This window comes from Triturus cristatus, chromosome 9 (genome assembly GCF_964204655.1).
Source record: "Triturus cristatus chromosome 9, aTriCri1.1, whole genome shotgun sequence".
NCBI classification, from domain to species: domain Eukaryota; kingdom Metazoa; phylum Chordata; class Amphibia; order Caudata; family Salamandridae; genus Triturus; species Triturus cristatus.
In genome coordinates, this window is record NC_140592.1 from 106,853,639 (window position 1) to 106,871,574 (window position 17,936).

General features: G+C 47.4%; 1 protein-coding gene across 5 annotated transcripts in view; it reads right to left on the bottom strand.

The window, feature by feature from the left end:
- ITPR1 (inositol 1,4,5-trisphosphate receptor type 1) overlaps positions 1 to 17,936 on the bottom strand; it is a 1,957,366-nt gene that overhangs the window by 320,156 nt on the left and 1,619,274 nt on the right. For all 5 annotated transcript variants that reach the window (XM_085624511.1, XM_085624509.1, XM_085624508.1 and 2 more), the window contains one exon: positions 7,004 to 7,117. In XM_085624511.1, coding sequence (XP_085480637.1) covers positions 7,004 to 7,117 — 114 coding nt within the window. The remainder of the gene's footprint in view (positions 1 to 7,003; positions 7,118 to 17,936) is intronic.

The window sequence follows — 17,936 nt, forward strand, 5'->3', positions numbered from 1 at the left end:
CTGGACCTTCGACATTCGACCTCAGGAAGAAGACTGAAGAAATCTCCCTTGTGGCCAAGGAGTAACCACCCTGGGCAACCAGGCACCATCCAGCGACCGCTGCTTGCTTTGCGACTGATCCTACGAGGGACGACTGCAGAGACTGACCAGCGCCGAGACTTCCAGACACCTCTGACCCAGATCCACATCTGCAGCGAAGCTGAGACCCGTGGAGGCAACGAGGGACCGGCGACTTGGGAAAAGTGGCTAGTAACTGACTAGCGCGACTTCTGAGGCTTCCTCGAGGCTGTGCTTGGGGAATTGAGAAGCCCCCATCCCGAGCACCATCTGCAAAGAAGACCAGCTCCCCACACTTCACGTGTTCTGCGTGGGGCCCTTCTGCACCTGAGTTGCTCGACGTGTTGTCCGGTTGCTGGCCCGTTGGCTAGTGACCTTTGCGCCGACGAACCTTTGATTTCATCTTGCTGGTCCGGCTCCTCCAGACTGGCACTCGCTCCTCTGTGAAAGAGAAGCACCCCAGACCTTCCTGGTCTGCACCAGAAGCAAGTCCTCCATTCTGCGTGGGTTCCGATTGCCAAGGCTTGTTGGGCCCTAACTCGACATCGCCGCAGCCGACAGCAAGAGCCTTCGTGGGACAGCTCGCCTCCTCGTCCTGGTTGTCCTCGACGCCTCCTGGTACCCGTGGCTGCTGCGACAAGCTTCACCTCTTCACCTGCATCTGCACAACATCGCCTGGTTCCTTCCCTGCTCCTGGCTGGTGACCTAGACTCTGTCCCTTCTGCTTGCAGGTATCCTTCCTTCTTGATCCCATCCTTGGGATCCACCGGACACTCTTCACTGACTGCCTGTCAGCAACTTTCCTTCAGGCATCCATAGAAGTCCACGACGAAACCCGACGCAAGTTCACACCTATGCACCCGCAGCCCGTGGGCTAGGTAACTTGAGTACTCCGGTGCTCACAAGGGTATTGACTATCCTAGGGTCTAGTTTCCAAGTCTCGAATTCCTAGCTATTCCAGAAGTGTCCTAAAACTGTTAAATTCTAATAACTACTATTTCTATCGATTTTTACGCATTACGCGTGAGTGTTTCCACTCTGCACCTGAATCCCGTGGGCCTCCCACTTCCTAACCTTTGTTAGTATAGTGTAGCCCCAGCGATTCCCTAGGCCTAGGCCTATCCTATGTTTGTTACAAAAGGGGGTGGTAATGGACTGAGCATCAGAACCAATCAAACACTCACACCCAGTCAACAGATCTGGGTTTGATCCATCACTGTTCTTTAGCCCACTTTGCCACCCCAGTTCAGACATGGCCATATGCAATTCAGTCTGACCCTGCGCCTCATGGGAACAGTCCAGCCCGAACTGCCAATGTTCCTATGTTCGTGACAGTGGTCCTTATACCACTTACTTAGTATATGGTTTGCGTGGCCCCCGTAGGGCCTAACTGTATTACTTACCTGTGTGACTTAATGTATGCCTAAATAAGACTGTGTTGTACTTACCTCGAATCTCAAAGAGTGCTGAGGGTTTGCCTAGAATAAATACATTCTATTTTTATATATATCTGTTGTGGTGTCCTTTCATTTGGTATTCGAGGGATTACATATGGTAGAACAGCTGGCTTCACCTGCCATACAGAGTTTAGCCTAAGACTGCTCTTGTCCATGTTACCACTAGGATAGCTGGTCTATAAGGTTGACTTTACAACCAATCACCATAAGGGTATTTGGACTGATACAAGGTGTACACTAGAACTAGTGACATCATATATCAGGCCAACTTCTCACAATGTGGATGAGATCGAAGGACACTGAAACCTGTAGCCATTGTTTGTTGAGCTCCTCTTGTAAGGGTCTCATCTTGAGATGACAGTTAGGGACCAGAGGAATGCAGGAAGAGAGCATCCCCAGAAGTGACTTGAACGGTCGGACAAAAACACACCTTTTTGATCGTATTAGTTGGGCAAGCTTGCAAAGCTTTTGTAGCCTTTCGTTTGACACAAAGGCTTGTGTCGGACAGTAGTGGCCGCCATGGTCGAAACTTTCTTCCCAATGGAGTCTAGACATCTCCCATTCCAATCAGGTGGAGCAGACAATGGAGAGGATGTATTCCATGCTCGGCATTGTGCTGCTTGAGAGATAACGGAATCTGCCTTAGGCTGACCCATCAGACATGCTGGTAAATAATCCGGTGCCTTGTATTTCTTCGAGACGAGGCAGGACCACCGGGATGGAGGCAGGAGTCTTCATGAGTTTGTCCTTCATGCCAAATAAAGTCGATAATAGGGATTGTGCGCACTTGTCTCCTTGGTTGGTCTTTAAAATCGTAAAGGAAACAATCATTCGTTTTGGCTTCCATAGGAAGGAGGAACCGTTGTGCCGCTCTGTCCATCAGAACATGAAAACCACCGATGTCAACTGGAGGAGAGTAAACAGCAGCAGGAGTAGAAGGAGACTGAGTTTGTACCTGATGGTCATCCCATTCCGTAAGGAGAGATCTGTCATCCAATTCTTCTTTGTCATAGTCCGTGGTGTGAGCATCCTGAGGGTGATGGGACACCGAAGCCACCGGAGAAACCGGTCTGGGTGACCTCAGCACGGATGAAGTTTGAGGAACGGGTGTTGGTGGGACAGAAGAAGCCGATTCAGATGGAGGAAATCGGTGATAATAATCATCCAACATGTGCTGCAAGTTGTTTAGTAGAGTTAGAGGCATTTGTGCAGTAGGGTTTGACTCTGGAGCTGAAGCAGCAGTCTCAGGGTAATAGTCACCTTCTTGATTGTCATCTTGGTATTTAATGAAGAGCTCTTGGCAGTACGAAATCTATCGTCCTCAGATTCTTCCTCATCAGCCCCATAATCCAATAACTGCTCAGGCAACACATGAGGAACTTTACTTGGGGAGACCCTCCAAGGAAGATTTGCATCTTTGAAGCAAGGAAGGCGCTGCTGTCGACGGTGGTAAATGTGTAGGCGATACCATAGACCACTTTGAGGATGTTGTGGCTGTGGACTGCGACAAAACCTGGAGATCAGTGCATGAAGATAATTGCAGCAGCGACGAGGCGAGCGTAGACGAGGCGAGCGTCGACAGGCTTTTTTATTCTTCGACGAAGGGGCGTCAACGGCAGTCTTCAACTTGCGTGACTGATGTGGTTGGTCTCACGAGCCGGACACCAGCTTCTATGGCGAGGAAGCAGACGACAGTATCAACTGAGGCTTTGGAGACGAGAATGTAGCAGTTGACGTCGTCACGGCGACGGCAGGCTTCGTCGATGAAGACATCGTCTTAAAGCTCGTCGATGAGGGACCCCGTTTCTGAGGTAAATCTGTCAGAAATGGATTTTGAAGCCTGAGATTTCACAGTCTTTCTCGGGGATGTAGAGGGCAGAGTTGTACCCTTAAGAGGTGGAGGAGCCTTTTTTGATGTGGTTGGCAACTCAGCAATCTTAGAGGTGTGCTGTTTTGACACCTTAGCCCCAGGAGAAGACAAATCCGTGAAGTTAGCCCTCTTCCTAGAGGAAGCAGTCATGACAGACGAAACACTCAATGTCAGATAAGGGGTTGTCTTGGTCCTTAATCTTCTGTAGCCATAGAAGTAGACGTCCCTCTCTGTCCCTCAAAGTCTTTTGAGGGAAAGGTCTGCAAATCTTGCAGTCTCTCACCTAGTGGTCCGGGTACAAGCAGTAAATGCATTTCTTGTGGGGGTCTTCAGAAAACAGCTTCCCACAAGGCTCAAGGTCTAAAGAGAGATTTCTGTGAATAAGACCTCATAAAATGAAGAAAATTCTGAAGAAACCTGGAAGAACTAAGCAGAGCTCATGGAGACTCCCTTCACACGACGTGCAGTAGAAAATCTGACAACCTGAGCCTCTGGGGAGAACATTCTGGAGGGTGCCATCACCTGATTGGCTGTAGTTTGGACTATATATAATGACTTGGACGAGTCATGAAAGTGGAAAGTTTATTCCTATTAACTTCTAACTATTTTACTTCCTGGTTCTAATTTACCTATGATATGGCTATTTTATGCATATTTATTGCAATTTTTATGTACCGTGGGACTCCCACTCCAACGGGGAATGAATCAAGCATGTGAATCTATGAAAGATACCCCAATACTGGAGAACCTCAGTCCTCAATCACATCTAATGCCATTCTTTGAAGGATATGCCTATGGAGCGATAAAATCCACCCCCCCCCCCCCACACCTTTGAACAGCTTGGCAGAAACACCTAAGTTCATGTTCAATCATTCTGCAGTTTTCTGCAAAGAACAGCTCCTTATCATAAAGGAGGTCGACCCTGTCCACTTACTCTCTGGTTTCTCAAGACAGCCAGCCAATTGCAAATTCAACCAGGAGGGGGTACAGTATCCACGCTTCAACTCAAAGGATACTTTTGCGGAACAGTGCCAGATATCTGATCTTCCTGCAATCCTCGGTCTCCCAGTGGAAAAAGTATGTTGTGTAGTAGTGTGGCCTATGGGTTCCAGGTCTGCGCACACCTGAGCTACTTGGAATGCACGATTTAAACGCTTGGACAAACTTATACTGTTAATGTCAAAGCAAAAATCTTTTTTTTTAAATAAATTCGAAGCAGACATCTCTGCTCAAACTGAGGCCAATTCTTCCCCTACTATCTACAAGTCACGAAGGGGTGTTCACAGGAGCCTTGAGAAATTCCCACTTGGGATTTTCTAATCGCCTGTAGGCTTCGGCACCCATTGGTCATAAAATGCCACCCTAAGCACAGCTCTTTGGATTCTCTCTGGGCTTAGGAGGCATCTTGTCTTGGAGGCCAGAGGTGTTCATAACCTGATACATGCTAAGAGACGCTACTCAGACTAACATGCTCAACTTTCTTTTTAATGTAACACAAACCCCTCTGTACCGGTCGCCCAGTCCCAAGTCTTTCAAACTGTACTATTGCAACTCTGTCACATTGCGACTGGTTTTCTGTGCTAATGTTGATTGTTCTGTACAATGTACAGCGTTCCTTTGTGGTTAGAGCCATCAAATAGAAAAAATAATTCTTTCACATTTCACATACCCTAGTATGCATTCCATAATTTTTTGAGTCCCCGTCACTGCGGACAGAGCTGACCACATGAAGATCGGTCCAAAGAGTCCAGCCCCTTCGGCACTGAGCAAACCTTAAGGGACACAAGCATTGGCAACGCCAATAGGCATGGATAGGGCAAGTCTGCAATGATATTTATTTAGCAAACATGCAACAGTCGGTTAAACTGAAAGGTAACATTGCCTAAAATTGCTCTGCATGTTTGCAAAAGGTAAAATAAAATAAAAAATTAACTATTTGAAGAATAAATAAACATGAAAATAAAGCAGAAATTGACCTACCAGCCCTGACACTTAAGTAGACAACTTTTCAGGGAGACGTGCACAAGAGCAAAATGGCTTCACCCAGGTACAAGTGTCTCAGACTAAAAGTAGGTTGACCCACTGTCCCATTGCAGGCCCTGGTGGGTGGAAGCAAAATGTAAAATCCACTCACCTAAACAGGTCAATAGATGAAATGAAAATTTAATTTGTAAAGCACACTAGTACCCAAGGGTGTCTAGGCACGATGAAGATAAAGAGGGCTAACTGAAAGCCCTTCTATGCATATATTTCTAAAAAGTAAGTTTCCCTACTAAAAACACAAAGACAACAAAGTTGACCGCGACTAGACAAATTGACAGACTTAATCAACTTTAAACCACTGAAAAATGTTTGCTTCACAGCTAATTGGTTCTTTACAATGCACACGTTTCTGTATTGCCTAATTTATCAAATTTGCAAAAGTGAACACCTGCGCAATGCATCATGGGATACTTTCTTGATGGTGGCCCACTGAAAGATCTGAAATGCAGCCGCAAGGTATTTTTCTAAAGGGGTATGTAATGCATTATTGCCCTGATGAAAGGGCTGAGGCCTTGCTTAGAAGAATCACAATTAATTCATTTTTAGGGTATCTTAGCTATTTTTACTTCACTGTGGCCAATCCATTCAAATTGTTTTCACTGTTTCTTCTTTCCAAGACTATCTGCAAAGGTGACAGAATCCATTAGAAGATAAGGTTGTGTGAAGTGGGTACTGATGGATAATCTGCAAGCTCTGCAGATTATTGCCCTCATCCCAGTGAGTGCTAGAATCTTCTGAGGCTATGGAATTCGGAGTGGAGTGGGGGGATGTACCCTTTAGAGAATGCTCTGGGCATCACTTCATGTCCGATTCCAGTGCGACACCTTGGACTTAATCACCACCACTCAGCAGAAGGGCAAAAAATATTCTTTGGGTTCTTGCAGCAGGAATAACATTCATTATAATGTACCCATAGCACCTTGAAATGCTTTATCTCAAAACACATGCGAAAATTTAACATGTGGACCACAAAGCAATTTTGCATTCACAAGCTTCATAAAGCTGAGGTGTCCATCTCAAAATATCTTTTCCTTTCCAAAAGCCTTTGCTAAGTTTATTTATGCACCAAGTCATAAAACACCTAAACGCTTCAGCTCTGGATACCCTTGTGTTTCACTGCAGTACCAGTCCTCTTCGGAATGAACATCAGACCTTACAATCACTCTGCACTATTGCATCTACCATGAGGGATGTCCACCCTTCCTCCTAATCAGTACTTAATTTGTAATAGAATGAGTGCAGGTGTCCACAGTTCTGCTCAGAAACAGGAGGCCGGTGCATTAAATGTCGATGACCTAATACAAAGGCTGCGTAGTCTTGAAACAACCTCATGCCTCTACCATCCACTCCCTACCAGATACACACTGCCCCTTTATCTCACTCATTCAGTTTCCTGGTTTCTCCCTTTGCGATATTTTTTCAGTCTCTCTTTCTACTTATTTTCCTCGCTTGTGGTCAATGTATGATGAGGTAAAATAAGTGCAGGTCCCCAAAATTAGTGCTGGTGGGCCCCATCAGATCAATTTAACCACGGCTCCCAATACAGAAATACATCCATACTTAACACTAATCGTACCTCGATCTGTGCTGTGTGCTTGGCATAGAATTCAAGGGCATCATCCCCTTCTACTGTCTGTCCGCTACCGCCTGGTTTCAGTATATGCTGAAGCTCCTTGTTGTGACGGGCCAACTACAAAATAAATATATTATATGACAAGGAGAGCATGAAAAGGGGGGGGGGGGGGGGGGGGACCAAACTGTGATAAGAGTTGAAGATGTATATGACACACAAGGGGACCAGTAATAACCACTTATTGTCCATTTTGTGATGAAACATTGAAAACAAGATTATCTTTTTTCATACTGTGTTTATTTTGCACTTCAAGATGGTTAGAGGAACACATTACTTTCCTTCAGTATTGGTCTTTCTGGTGGATACTGCAGATTCCTTACCTTCAGAATTTTCCCCAGGCATCAGACTGGAGCCGGACGTTTTCATAGCAGTGCTCTGGAGTGTTGCTAGGTGACGTAGAGTGACCTCATCTTGGACTTATGGACTGACTTTTCTGGTTATTTGACCTCAAACAGTGTTATGTAAACTAATTGTTGGAGTGCTCCAGGATATTGTTTTAGGCTATTGTGGTTTTTATTCTTTGGAGTAACACCATCATTGCCCTTACAGGTAACAGGGGGGTGTAGTGTGGTAGCATCAGTCTTTGAACAAGTATTCTTTCTGTAGACTTTCTACCCTGACTAGTTGAGTGCTGTGCGACATATGTTACTGTCACAGCTACCGATCTGTATTTAACAGTGTGGCTTCATGTTGACCTTGTTCCACCCTGGAAGTGATGGAGTGGCATATAAGCGCAACCCCTGCCCGTCGACGTCCGTTTCTTGCTTCATCCTTTCATCATGTTCGGATGCAGAGTCCTAACAATTGGAGGCATCAGTATGCAGATTTCTAATTTGGGACCTTTTTTGATGAGACCACTCCACAGAACCGGTAGGTGGGAGGGCAGCGAGTAATTTGCAGTCTGAGTTGCCACCAACAACAGCATTACTAAAGGTAAGTATCTTGTTCTTCTGATGGATAATTCTAACCACAGATTCCTCACATTTAGAATAGATACCAAAGCAATATCTCCCAAGGTGGAAGGTCTGTAGTGGGTTAAGATCAAAGTCTTGCAGGACCAAGTGGGCAAAATTCCATCAGTCACACCTGATAGTCAAGGCAATAGTGGTTAGTGAACATGTTCACAGACTAACAAGTTACTTACCTTTGGTAACACCTTATCTGGTAGAGACTATATCTAGCCGCAGATTCCTTACCTTTGAATTTCCCAGGCATCAGACTGGATCCGGATGATTTTCCAAGCAGTAACCCTGAACGCCAGTAGGTGGTGTCGAGTGACTCTGCGTCAATCTGCTGCGGCCACAAATAAATGACGTTGCAGTAAGTATAAGTATAAAGAAGCTTGTAAAGCGCTCGAATACCGAAGGTGTCTTGGCGCTGTGGTGTGTATAGTCAGGCAAGAGAGTAGAGAAATTATGGTTGGACCTGAAATAAGCGATGTTTCAGCACTTTCCTAAAGAGGGCATGATCGGGTTACAGTCGTAACTCCAGAGGCAGGAGATTCCATAATCTTGTGGCGCAGGTGCTGAAAGAGCGACCACCCCATCTTGCAAGTTTGAATCTGGAAGTACAGATAAGGCCAAGGTTAGCAAAGCGCGAGGCGGGAAATAGGGTCTGAATCGGTCCCTTCCATCATTGGCGCCACCCCCAAAACGGGCCTGGTGAACCAAACAGAGAGCCTTGAACTCGATCCTCTGTTGGACCGGAAGCCTGTGCAGGGATTTCCTCCCTGCGGAGGTGGGGCAGCCTCTGGGCAGGTTCAGAATGACTCGAACTGCAGCGTTCTGCAAGGACTGGATTTTTCCCACCTGAAACTTATCCAACCCCAAAAACATGGCATTGCAGTAATCCAGTCTGGACATGAACAGAGCGGCCATCACAGTCTTCTGGAGCGCCGGAGGGATATATGGGGAAATTACCTATATAGGTGCCACTAAGGTGCGCGGACGTCAACTTTTTCTCGACTTTCCACGCCAGAAGCGCTTAGCCATGAAGAGCACTGACACTGGTGTCCAAACTAGGGCACTGAAAGGGATCAGCCCTGACCCTCGAAATGTTCCACAGAGCAGGGAGGATGGGTGAGTCGGTAAGGAATCTGCGGCTAGATATATGCAGCTCTACATGCCAAGAACAGATGCATACTGATAAGTAGCATTTTCCATTCGAGGCATATGAGCTGTAGATCGCATACTTTTGCATAGACTATGCAGCAGTTCCCCTGTTAGCGGTGGCCACCTGTATGCGCTGCATTAGTTTGAAAAAGTGTTTTTAGTACAGCCTGGCCCACACTTGCTTGTTGTTTTGTGTGCACATCTACACAGTAGTGTTTAGTGAAAATGTTCGGTGTAGACCAGGTTGCAGTTTTGCAAACGTCATCCATGGGAATATTTCCTAAGAATGCCACGGAGGCCCCCAATTTGTGTGTGGAAGGTGCTCTAGGCGGAATTGGATCATGTACGCTTTGCTTTTTGGTAGCATATTTGGATGCATTTAACGATCCACCTGGCAATTCCAGATTTTGATATAGGATTGCCTGTGTGTGGTGGTGAAAAAGCTACGAAAAGTTGTTACGTTTCCCTGAAACTTTTTGTCCTTTCAATACAATAAAGAATAGCTCTTTTGACGTCAAGTGTATGAAGAGCTTGTTCTGCTACTGAGTCTGGTTGAGGAAAGATTGGGAGCTCAGACTGGTTGAAGTGAAAAGCTGAAATAAATTTAGGCAGGAATTTAGGGTTTGTCCTTTTGTTGTGATGTATTTGCAAAAATGGTTCTTGTATGGTTAATGCCTGGAGCTCACCCACTCTTCTGAGGGATGTGATGGCCACAAGGAATGCTACTTTCCATGTGAGGAACTGTAACTCACATTTATGGAAGAATCTAGTGGATTCATTTGGTTATAGCAGTAAATAACACATCTTTTCCATTTAGCTGCATAGCATGCTCTAGTGGTAGGACGTCTATCTTCTTTAATGACGTTCATGCAATCTGGTGGGATATTGAGGTATCCAAACTCCAAGACTTCAGGAATCAGATCGCTAGGTTCAGTTGCGCTGGTTCTGGATGACTTATCTCTCCATGGTTCTGTGTGAGAAGCTTTGGGGGAGAGGTAGAGCTTTTGGTGTGGGACTACTGAGAGTTCCAGTAGTGTTGTGAACCATGGTTGTCGTGTCCATTTTGGCGCCACCAGGATCATTGTGAGAGACTGTTTGAATTTGCGCACCAGTAATGGAATGAGTGGGAGAGGTGGAAAAGCGTACGCAAATCTGCTTGACCAATTCATCCATATCGCATTGCCTTTGGACAATGAGTGTGGGTACCTGGAGGCGAAGTTTGGGCATTTTGTGTTTAAATGTGTGGCAAACAGATCTATGTCTGGATGTCCCCTCATTTGAAAGAATGGATGAAGAACTTGCGGATGAAGTTCCCATTCGTGAATCTGCTGCAATTTGATTGTGGATCCGCAATTTGATTGTGGATCTGCAATTTGATTGTGAATCCCAGGTAGATGCTCTGCTAAGAGGTATATCTTTTGGGGGATGGCCCATCTCCAAATGCTTTGTGCTAGTCGTGAAAGCTGCAGAGTGTGTTCCGCCCTCTTTTTGTATATAGTACATTACTGTCATGTTGTCCGTTCGGACAAGGACAGCTTTGCTTACGAGAGGTTTCTGATAAGATTTTAGGGCGAGAAATATAGCCAGTAACTCCAGGTGATTTATGTGGAGAAGTCTTTGTTGAGGGGTCCACATACCCTGGATAGTGCGATTTAATAGATGAGCTCCCCAGCCGGTGAGCAATGAGTCTGCTGATAGCACCATTTGTGGAACCGGGTCTACGAACCGCCGCCCTCTGGAAAGATTTTGTATGTTCCACCATTGCAGAGAGCGCTATGTGCGGCTGTCCACCAACACCAGATCTGTAAGTTGACCCCGAGCTTGGTTCCACTGTTGAGCTAGGCAGTCTTGTAATGGGCGCATCTGGAGTCTTGCGTAAGGAACAATTAAGATGCAAGAGGCCATCCCTATTCGCTGCATGAACACCCAAGCTGGTAGTGAGTGTTGTAACTGAAATTTTGCTAGGAGTGCTTGCATACTGGTTATCCTGGTTTGGTTGGGGTATGCAAGGGCTTTGGAAGTATCTATTGTTGCACCTAGATACTGTTGACTGTGGGATGGTTGTTGATGCGACTTGGTGAGGTTTGTGAATCCTAATTTGTGTTACAGCTGGATTGTGTGGTGTTTTGCACACAAGCTTGGTGTGACCTGGCTTTTTATGAGCCAGTCATCAAAGTAAAGAAACACATGGATGTGTGGTCTCCTTAAGTGGGCTGCTACCACCGCGCAGCATTTTGTAAAGACTCTGGGTGCTGTTGTGACTCCGAATGGTAGGACTTTGAACTGATAGTGTTGTCCGTCTACTACAAACCGTAGGTATTTTCTGTGAGCAGGGTGAATAGGAATGTGAAAGTAGGCATCCTTGAGATCTAAGGTGGTAAGGAAATCGCCTTGCTGAAGCAGGGGCAGGACCTGTTTTAGTGTGACCATGTGGAAGTGGTCGGATTTATGTACCAGTTTAAGGGCCTTAGGTCTAATATAGGCCTGAGAGTTCCACCCTTCTTCTGGAAGGTATGTTAGAGGGGGGGGGGGGGGGTAGTAGAATTGAGTTCCAGGCAATAACCATACTGGATAATTTGTCTTACCCACCTGTCTGTGGTGATGGAATTCCACACAGGTAGGAACTGTGATAGTCTTCCCCCGACTGGAGAGGAATGGTCCGGGGGTGGTGGTGGGGGGGGGGGTAGTGTAGGTAAGTCACTGTTTAGTGGTGGGGGAGTTGCAGGTATTAGGTACCGCGTCCTCTCCCTCTGTTATTGCCTCTGTAATTCCCTCTATAGTTACCTTTGGCAGGGGAATTTTGGGTGGGACTTTTAGAAGTGGAAGAGTTGGCTTCTGTACCAACTGTCTTGGAGGCTTCCCTATAAAAGGAGCGATGAAAAGAACCTCTACTAGTTGTTGCTTGTAGAGCCCCCATGAATTTGGTGTCTGTGTCCTTTTTCATGTTTTTCTAAAGATGTGTCTGTAGTGAGTCCAAACAAGTGTTCCTGATCTAAGGGCTGATTGAGAATTGTAGACTGCACTTCCTGCTTAAAGTCAGATATGCGCAGCCATGCATGTCTGCGTAATAGAACACTTGTATTTATTGCACGGGATGCTGTATCCGCTGCATCAAGGGCACATTTTATTGATGTGTTTGTGATTAACTTTCCCTCTTGTATAAGATCATTTGCTTTCTTCTTATGCTCTTCAGGGAGATGCTGCATGAGCTTTTCAAGCTCATCATAGTGGGCCCTGTCATACCTTGCTAGTAAAGTTTGTGAATTAGCAATGCGCCAAAAGTTAGCTGCCTAAGACACAACTCTTTTACCTGATGCGTCCAGTAACTTAAGATTCCTTGTCTGGCGGAGGGGCGTCACCTGTGGTTTGGGAATTTGCCCGTTTGCGGGCATTTGCCACTAGTGAGTCTAGAGGGAGTTGCCCTTTAATATTAACAGGATCACTTGGAGCTGGTTTGTATTTTTTCTCAATTCTAGGATTAAGAACCCTAGCCCCGACAGGGTCCATAAAAACTCAGGGGCACGTTTAATGATCCATTTGAGCATAGGGAGGGAGAGAATTTGTTGTCTTTTGAGGTTGAGAGAATGTCTCTAACAAAAAGTCCTCCTCTAAAGGGTCTGAATGGAGTTGAAGCCCATGGAATTGTGCAGCTGTATTTATTAGTTGCGCAAACCCCACATTATCATCTGGAGGGGGTGGTCTGGAGGGATATAGATCTGACTCTGGTACATCTGGGACATTATAATCGCCTCAAGAATCATGAGGCGGGCCACTGTGAGTGTCATCATCAGTATCTATTATATGGTGAGTGTATGTCCTCATCCCCTATATCCTTGTCATCCTGTGGTGCAGGTGACAGAGGAGGCACTGGAGAGCGTGCTGGAGAAGGTATATTGTTTGGAGGCTGTGGAGGTGGAGAGAAAGGCCTTATAGGAGAGGTAGATGAGTTCTCTTGGATGGTATCTCAGGAGTGTGAGGCGTAAAACTTCCTCTTTTTAGGTGGTATAGAGGTGACATGTCCAGTAATGGGGTCAATATGGAGTGTTTGTCTAGGATCCGGAGGATCTGGATAGAAAAGTTCTTTGGATCCCTTGTCTTTTTTCGGTGCCGAAGGTTTCAATTCCGAGTGGTATTTTGGCCTGTCCTCTTTAGCTTTAGGAGGGGTTTTTGTCTCCTGCTGAGTTTGACTCCGAAGGTTCAATTTTTTTTTCCGGATCCGAAGGCTTAGATTGAATTTGCTTCTGTGCCGAAGAATCCGAGACCTTGGGTTTTGGCTTTGGTGTAAATGATTCTGGTGTGGACGGGACCTTGGGTTTATGCTTCGGTGCTGAAGATGGTTTCTCGGCACCATGATGTAGTTGGCTCGAGCTGTCTGAAGGCTTTGTGTGCTTCGGAGCCGGGCCCGGAGGCGGGGCTTCTGAAGTCTTGTCTCAGTGTCAACCCGAAGGTGAAGGTGTTACCGGAGCCTTTTGTTTTCTCTGGATCGAGGCCTGCCTCAAAGATGTTGTCCGGCGCTGGAATGGTCGATCTGGACATTTCGTGACGTCGAGCCCGGCGATCATGTATAGGCTTCTTAGACCTGAAAGAGTCACAGGCCTGACAGTGTCGACTCTCGTGTTCTGGCGAGAAACAAAGGTTGCAGACCTCGTGGAGATGTGTGTGGGGGAATTTAGCCCCACATTAGCATTTTTTAAATGGAGTCCTTTCCTTATGCTGGATGATGGCACCGATTGGCTCAACGGCCCATGTTGACGACTGGACTCGAAAATGTTTTTGAAAATGGATACGCATCGAGAGATCACGATCGAAACAATACCGTCGAGCGCTGAGAGTAATTGCGTGTCAAAGGGGAATTGAACGACGTCGACCTGGTGCGCAGCAAAATACACCCGAACCCGATGGCGGAAAAAAACAATCTAATGATGGTGTCGATGCCCATGCTCACTACTAACCAGAGGAGTCCCCACCTAACCCATGACTACAAAGACTTCTACAATAACAAAGTGCAAACATCCGAGCCCAACACCAGATGGCGATCTCTATGCAAAAGTATGCGATCTACAGCTCATATGCCTTGAATATACCTTCTTGGTGGAGGGACACCTGCCATCCAGAATATCATTGCAGACTTAGGAAGGTCAAAATCTATCAACTGCCGCCACTCAATCCCCACACAAGAAAGTGGAGAGCTTACCAGTTTGAGTGGAGGACCCTTCACTGCTGCTACGAAGATTCTCCCAAAGGGGTAGCCTGATCGGAGGACCGATGGCCATGCTCAGTAGCTCCGTATACCAGACTCTCCGTGCCCAGTCCAGAGCCATAAGGATGACTTGGGCCTAGTCATTCCTGATCTTCTTAAGAACTCTGGGCAGGAGTGGTATGGTGGAAAGGCATACGGTAGGCCTGAGCTCCACTCGAGACGAAAAGCATCTCCTAGTGAAAGCCGCATTGGAAACTGCAGGATGCAAAACTGCTGGCATTGCGCGATATAGGAGGAGGCAAACTGATCTAATCGTGGCTCTCCCCACAGCTGAAAGATCTTGTGCCACCTCTGTTTGGAGGCTCCATCCTTGATCCGCTAGGCATCGATGGAGGAGTTCGTCCGCACTGGCGTTCAGGGAACCTGCCAAGTGTTGTACCACCAGGGAAATGCCCTGCTGTTCCAGCCATGTCCAGAGACGCAGGGTCTCTTGATAAAGGGTCCATGACCCTACCCTGCCCGGTTTGTTAAAGTACCACATGGCGGTGGTGTTGTCCGTGAACACTTGTACCGGCCTTCCCTGGATGGAGGTTAGAAAGGCTTTCAATGATCATCAGATCGCTTGGAGCTCCAACAAACTGATGGAGTACAGACTCCGCCAGAGATCAGTGTCCTCTGATCTCCGCCTCTACCAGATGGCTGCCCAGGAATTACACATCTGTCACTACTGTGAGATCTGGTGTGGGAAGGGAGAGGGGTGTGCCTATGACCCATTCGCAGTTCATTAGACACCACTGCAAATCCTTTGCAGTCTCTATGAGATCTGAACCAAGTTGGAGAGATTTCCCTGATGGTGCGCCGACTGGAACTTCAGGTCCCCCTACAAAGCCCACATATGCCATCTGGCATGTGTGACCAGCAGGATGCAGGAGGGCATGAGGCCCAGCAGGCTCAGAGTCAATCTCACCAAAGTCCAGGATGGAGGCTGAAACATCAGTTTCATAGACTGAATATCCTGGACTCAACGCTCAGGCGGATAAGCCAGAAACTGCACTGTGTCCAGGACACCTCTGAAGAAAGGGAGCGTCAGAGTGAGTCAGGTGCGACTTTGGCATGTTGATCTTGAACCCTAGCAAATGCAGGAGGTCCGCCATACCCTGGAGAAGGAAGACTAAAGTCTCAGTCTGGGGCGAGCATGCCTTTAACAGCCAGTCGGCGACCTAGGGGAAGCCTGACACCCCTGATCTCTGTGAATAAGCTGCAACCACACCATTTTTGTGAACTCCAGAGGGGCTCAAGTAAGACTAAAAGGGAGTGCGGTGAACTGAAAGTGCTCGTGGCCTACCAGGAACCGCAGAAAATGCTGGTGGGCAGGCAGGATAGGAATATGGAACTAAGCGTCCTGCAAGTCCAATGCTACCATCAAGTTTTCTGGAACCAGAGCAGACAAGACTGGAGCTAGCATAAGAATCTTGAATTCTCTCTTTTGGGGGAAGAGGTTGAGGGCTGGGAGGTATAAAATAGGATGAAGGCCCTTCTCCTATTGGGGATCCAGAAATTAGTGGGAAAAGGCACCACAGAAGACTTCTGGCCCCGGAACCCTCTTGATGGCTCCCTTGAACCAAGAAAGCCATGGCTGCGTCGTAGATCAAGGACAAATGATCCTCTGTCAACAAGTCGTAAAATGGAGGCGGGGTGGTCGTGAAGGGAAGGGCATACCCCCTTCGGAGGATTGCAAAACCCATCTGTCCGATGTTATGAACTGCCAGTGGTGGAGGTGATGGCGGATCCTGCCATCAACTGGACGCCCATGATCAAGAAGGGCAAGATTAGGGAGCTTTGGAGGCTGCAGCTGCCAGGGGGCATGGTAGCTGAACCAGACCGCTGGCTACCCGACTCACGAGGCCGGTAGGAACTGCACCCTCGTTCAGCAGAAGCTGGGAGGCTTGCACGGCTCGGTGGCTGGGATAGCATTGGTGGGGTTGAAAACCCCTTCTGTAGCCACAAACGGAGCGAAAGAGACTGGGGATGATGTGGAGCATCAGAGGCCCAAAGACTTCCCGTAGCCCATGAGTCCTTAAAGGGCTCCAGTGCAGAGTCGGCCTCATCTCTGAAGAGACTAATACCATCGAAGGGCATGTTTATAAGGAAAGCTTGGACATCCCCAGATAAGCCGGTTCTCAGCCGTGCGTGGTGCTTCAGGGCCACCAGTGAGGAAACCATTCTGCCCAGCAAGTCAGGTGTGTCCAGACCACAACAGATCGTGAACTTTGCTGCACCTAACAGCTTGGGAAAGAATAGACCATGCCTCCTCTGGCACATGCGGCAGCACCTGCTAAAGTGTGTTCCACATCATGTGGGAGTAGCAGCCCAATAGGCATGAAGTGTTCACAGACCACAAAGCCAGGCTGGCGGAAGAAAATATTTTCTTCCCCCAAGGAGTTCAGCCTCTTGGATTCCCTGTTCTAGGGTGCGGCAGGGAATGTACCCTGGGATGAGGAATCGTGTGTAGGAGAGTAGGGTCTGCTTTCTATGTTCACCCCCACTTTTTGCTTTTGCTTCACTGGTTTTCGACTTAGATGTGGCTGTGGGCCTGCCAATCAGACCCACATCCCAGCTGTTCCCTCTTTAAATTCATACTATGTACTTTAGGTGCATAACCCAATTGGTAAGGATCACCTTATTGGCCCCTGTATAGTGTACCTTAGGTACCCAGGGCATAGGTGTACCCTAGGCCAACCAGGGGCTGCAGCATGTATTGTGCCACCCCTGGCCTGGCCTTCCAATCAGACAACTGGCTGATCACCCAGCTGGGGCAAGGTCGTGTAGTAACCCCTTGCTTAGATATAGTATACCTATATCTACCCTTATATACAGACACGTGTACCTATCAGTCACTCCTATGGCAGGCCTTAACAATCCTGAAGGCAGAGTGCTTGGTAACATGTGAGATGGTGCTCTAGCATAAGCTGAGCCTGTCTGCAGCTTTCGGAACCATGTCCTTATAGCTGTTCTATGATATAGCCTACCATATACTCTTAAAGTGCCTTATAATCTTAGACGGTTATGGTAACTATGGGTTGGCTTTATCAAAACATGTTGTGTAAGGTGTCTAACACTTTGGAATAATACCCCCATACCATTTCTGGCAATGAGGATATTATTCCTCCCTCCTAGAGGGAGAAGACATATTGAAACCTACTTGCCCGGTTAAAGTTAACCAGAGCACCAGCATCACAAAATGGATGCTGCTGCCACAGACACAAGTCTGACCTCCTGCTGCTGGGAGTCCTTCCCGCGAGGGAGGCTTGGGCAATAGGTTTCCTGCCTTGGAAGGTGCGAGCATCACCCCAGACAGGACTTAGTGTATTGGGGCAGGGAGGGATGAAAAACTAGACACAGCCTGGGGCACACAAGGTGTCCCATGCATAGTCCAGTTCAAACCGGCACTGGGGCACTCCAGCCCCAGGTCTGGCGCGAAACTGGACAAAGGAAAGGAGGTGTAACCACTCCCCTTCCTGGTCCCACCCATAGGAGGGACCTTGCAGGTAGCCCAGCCCACTAG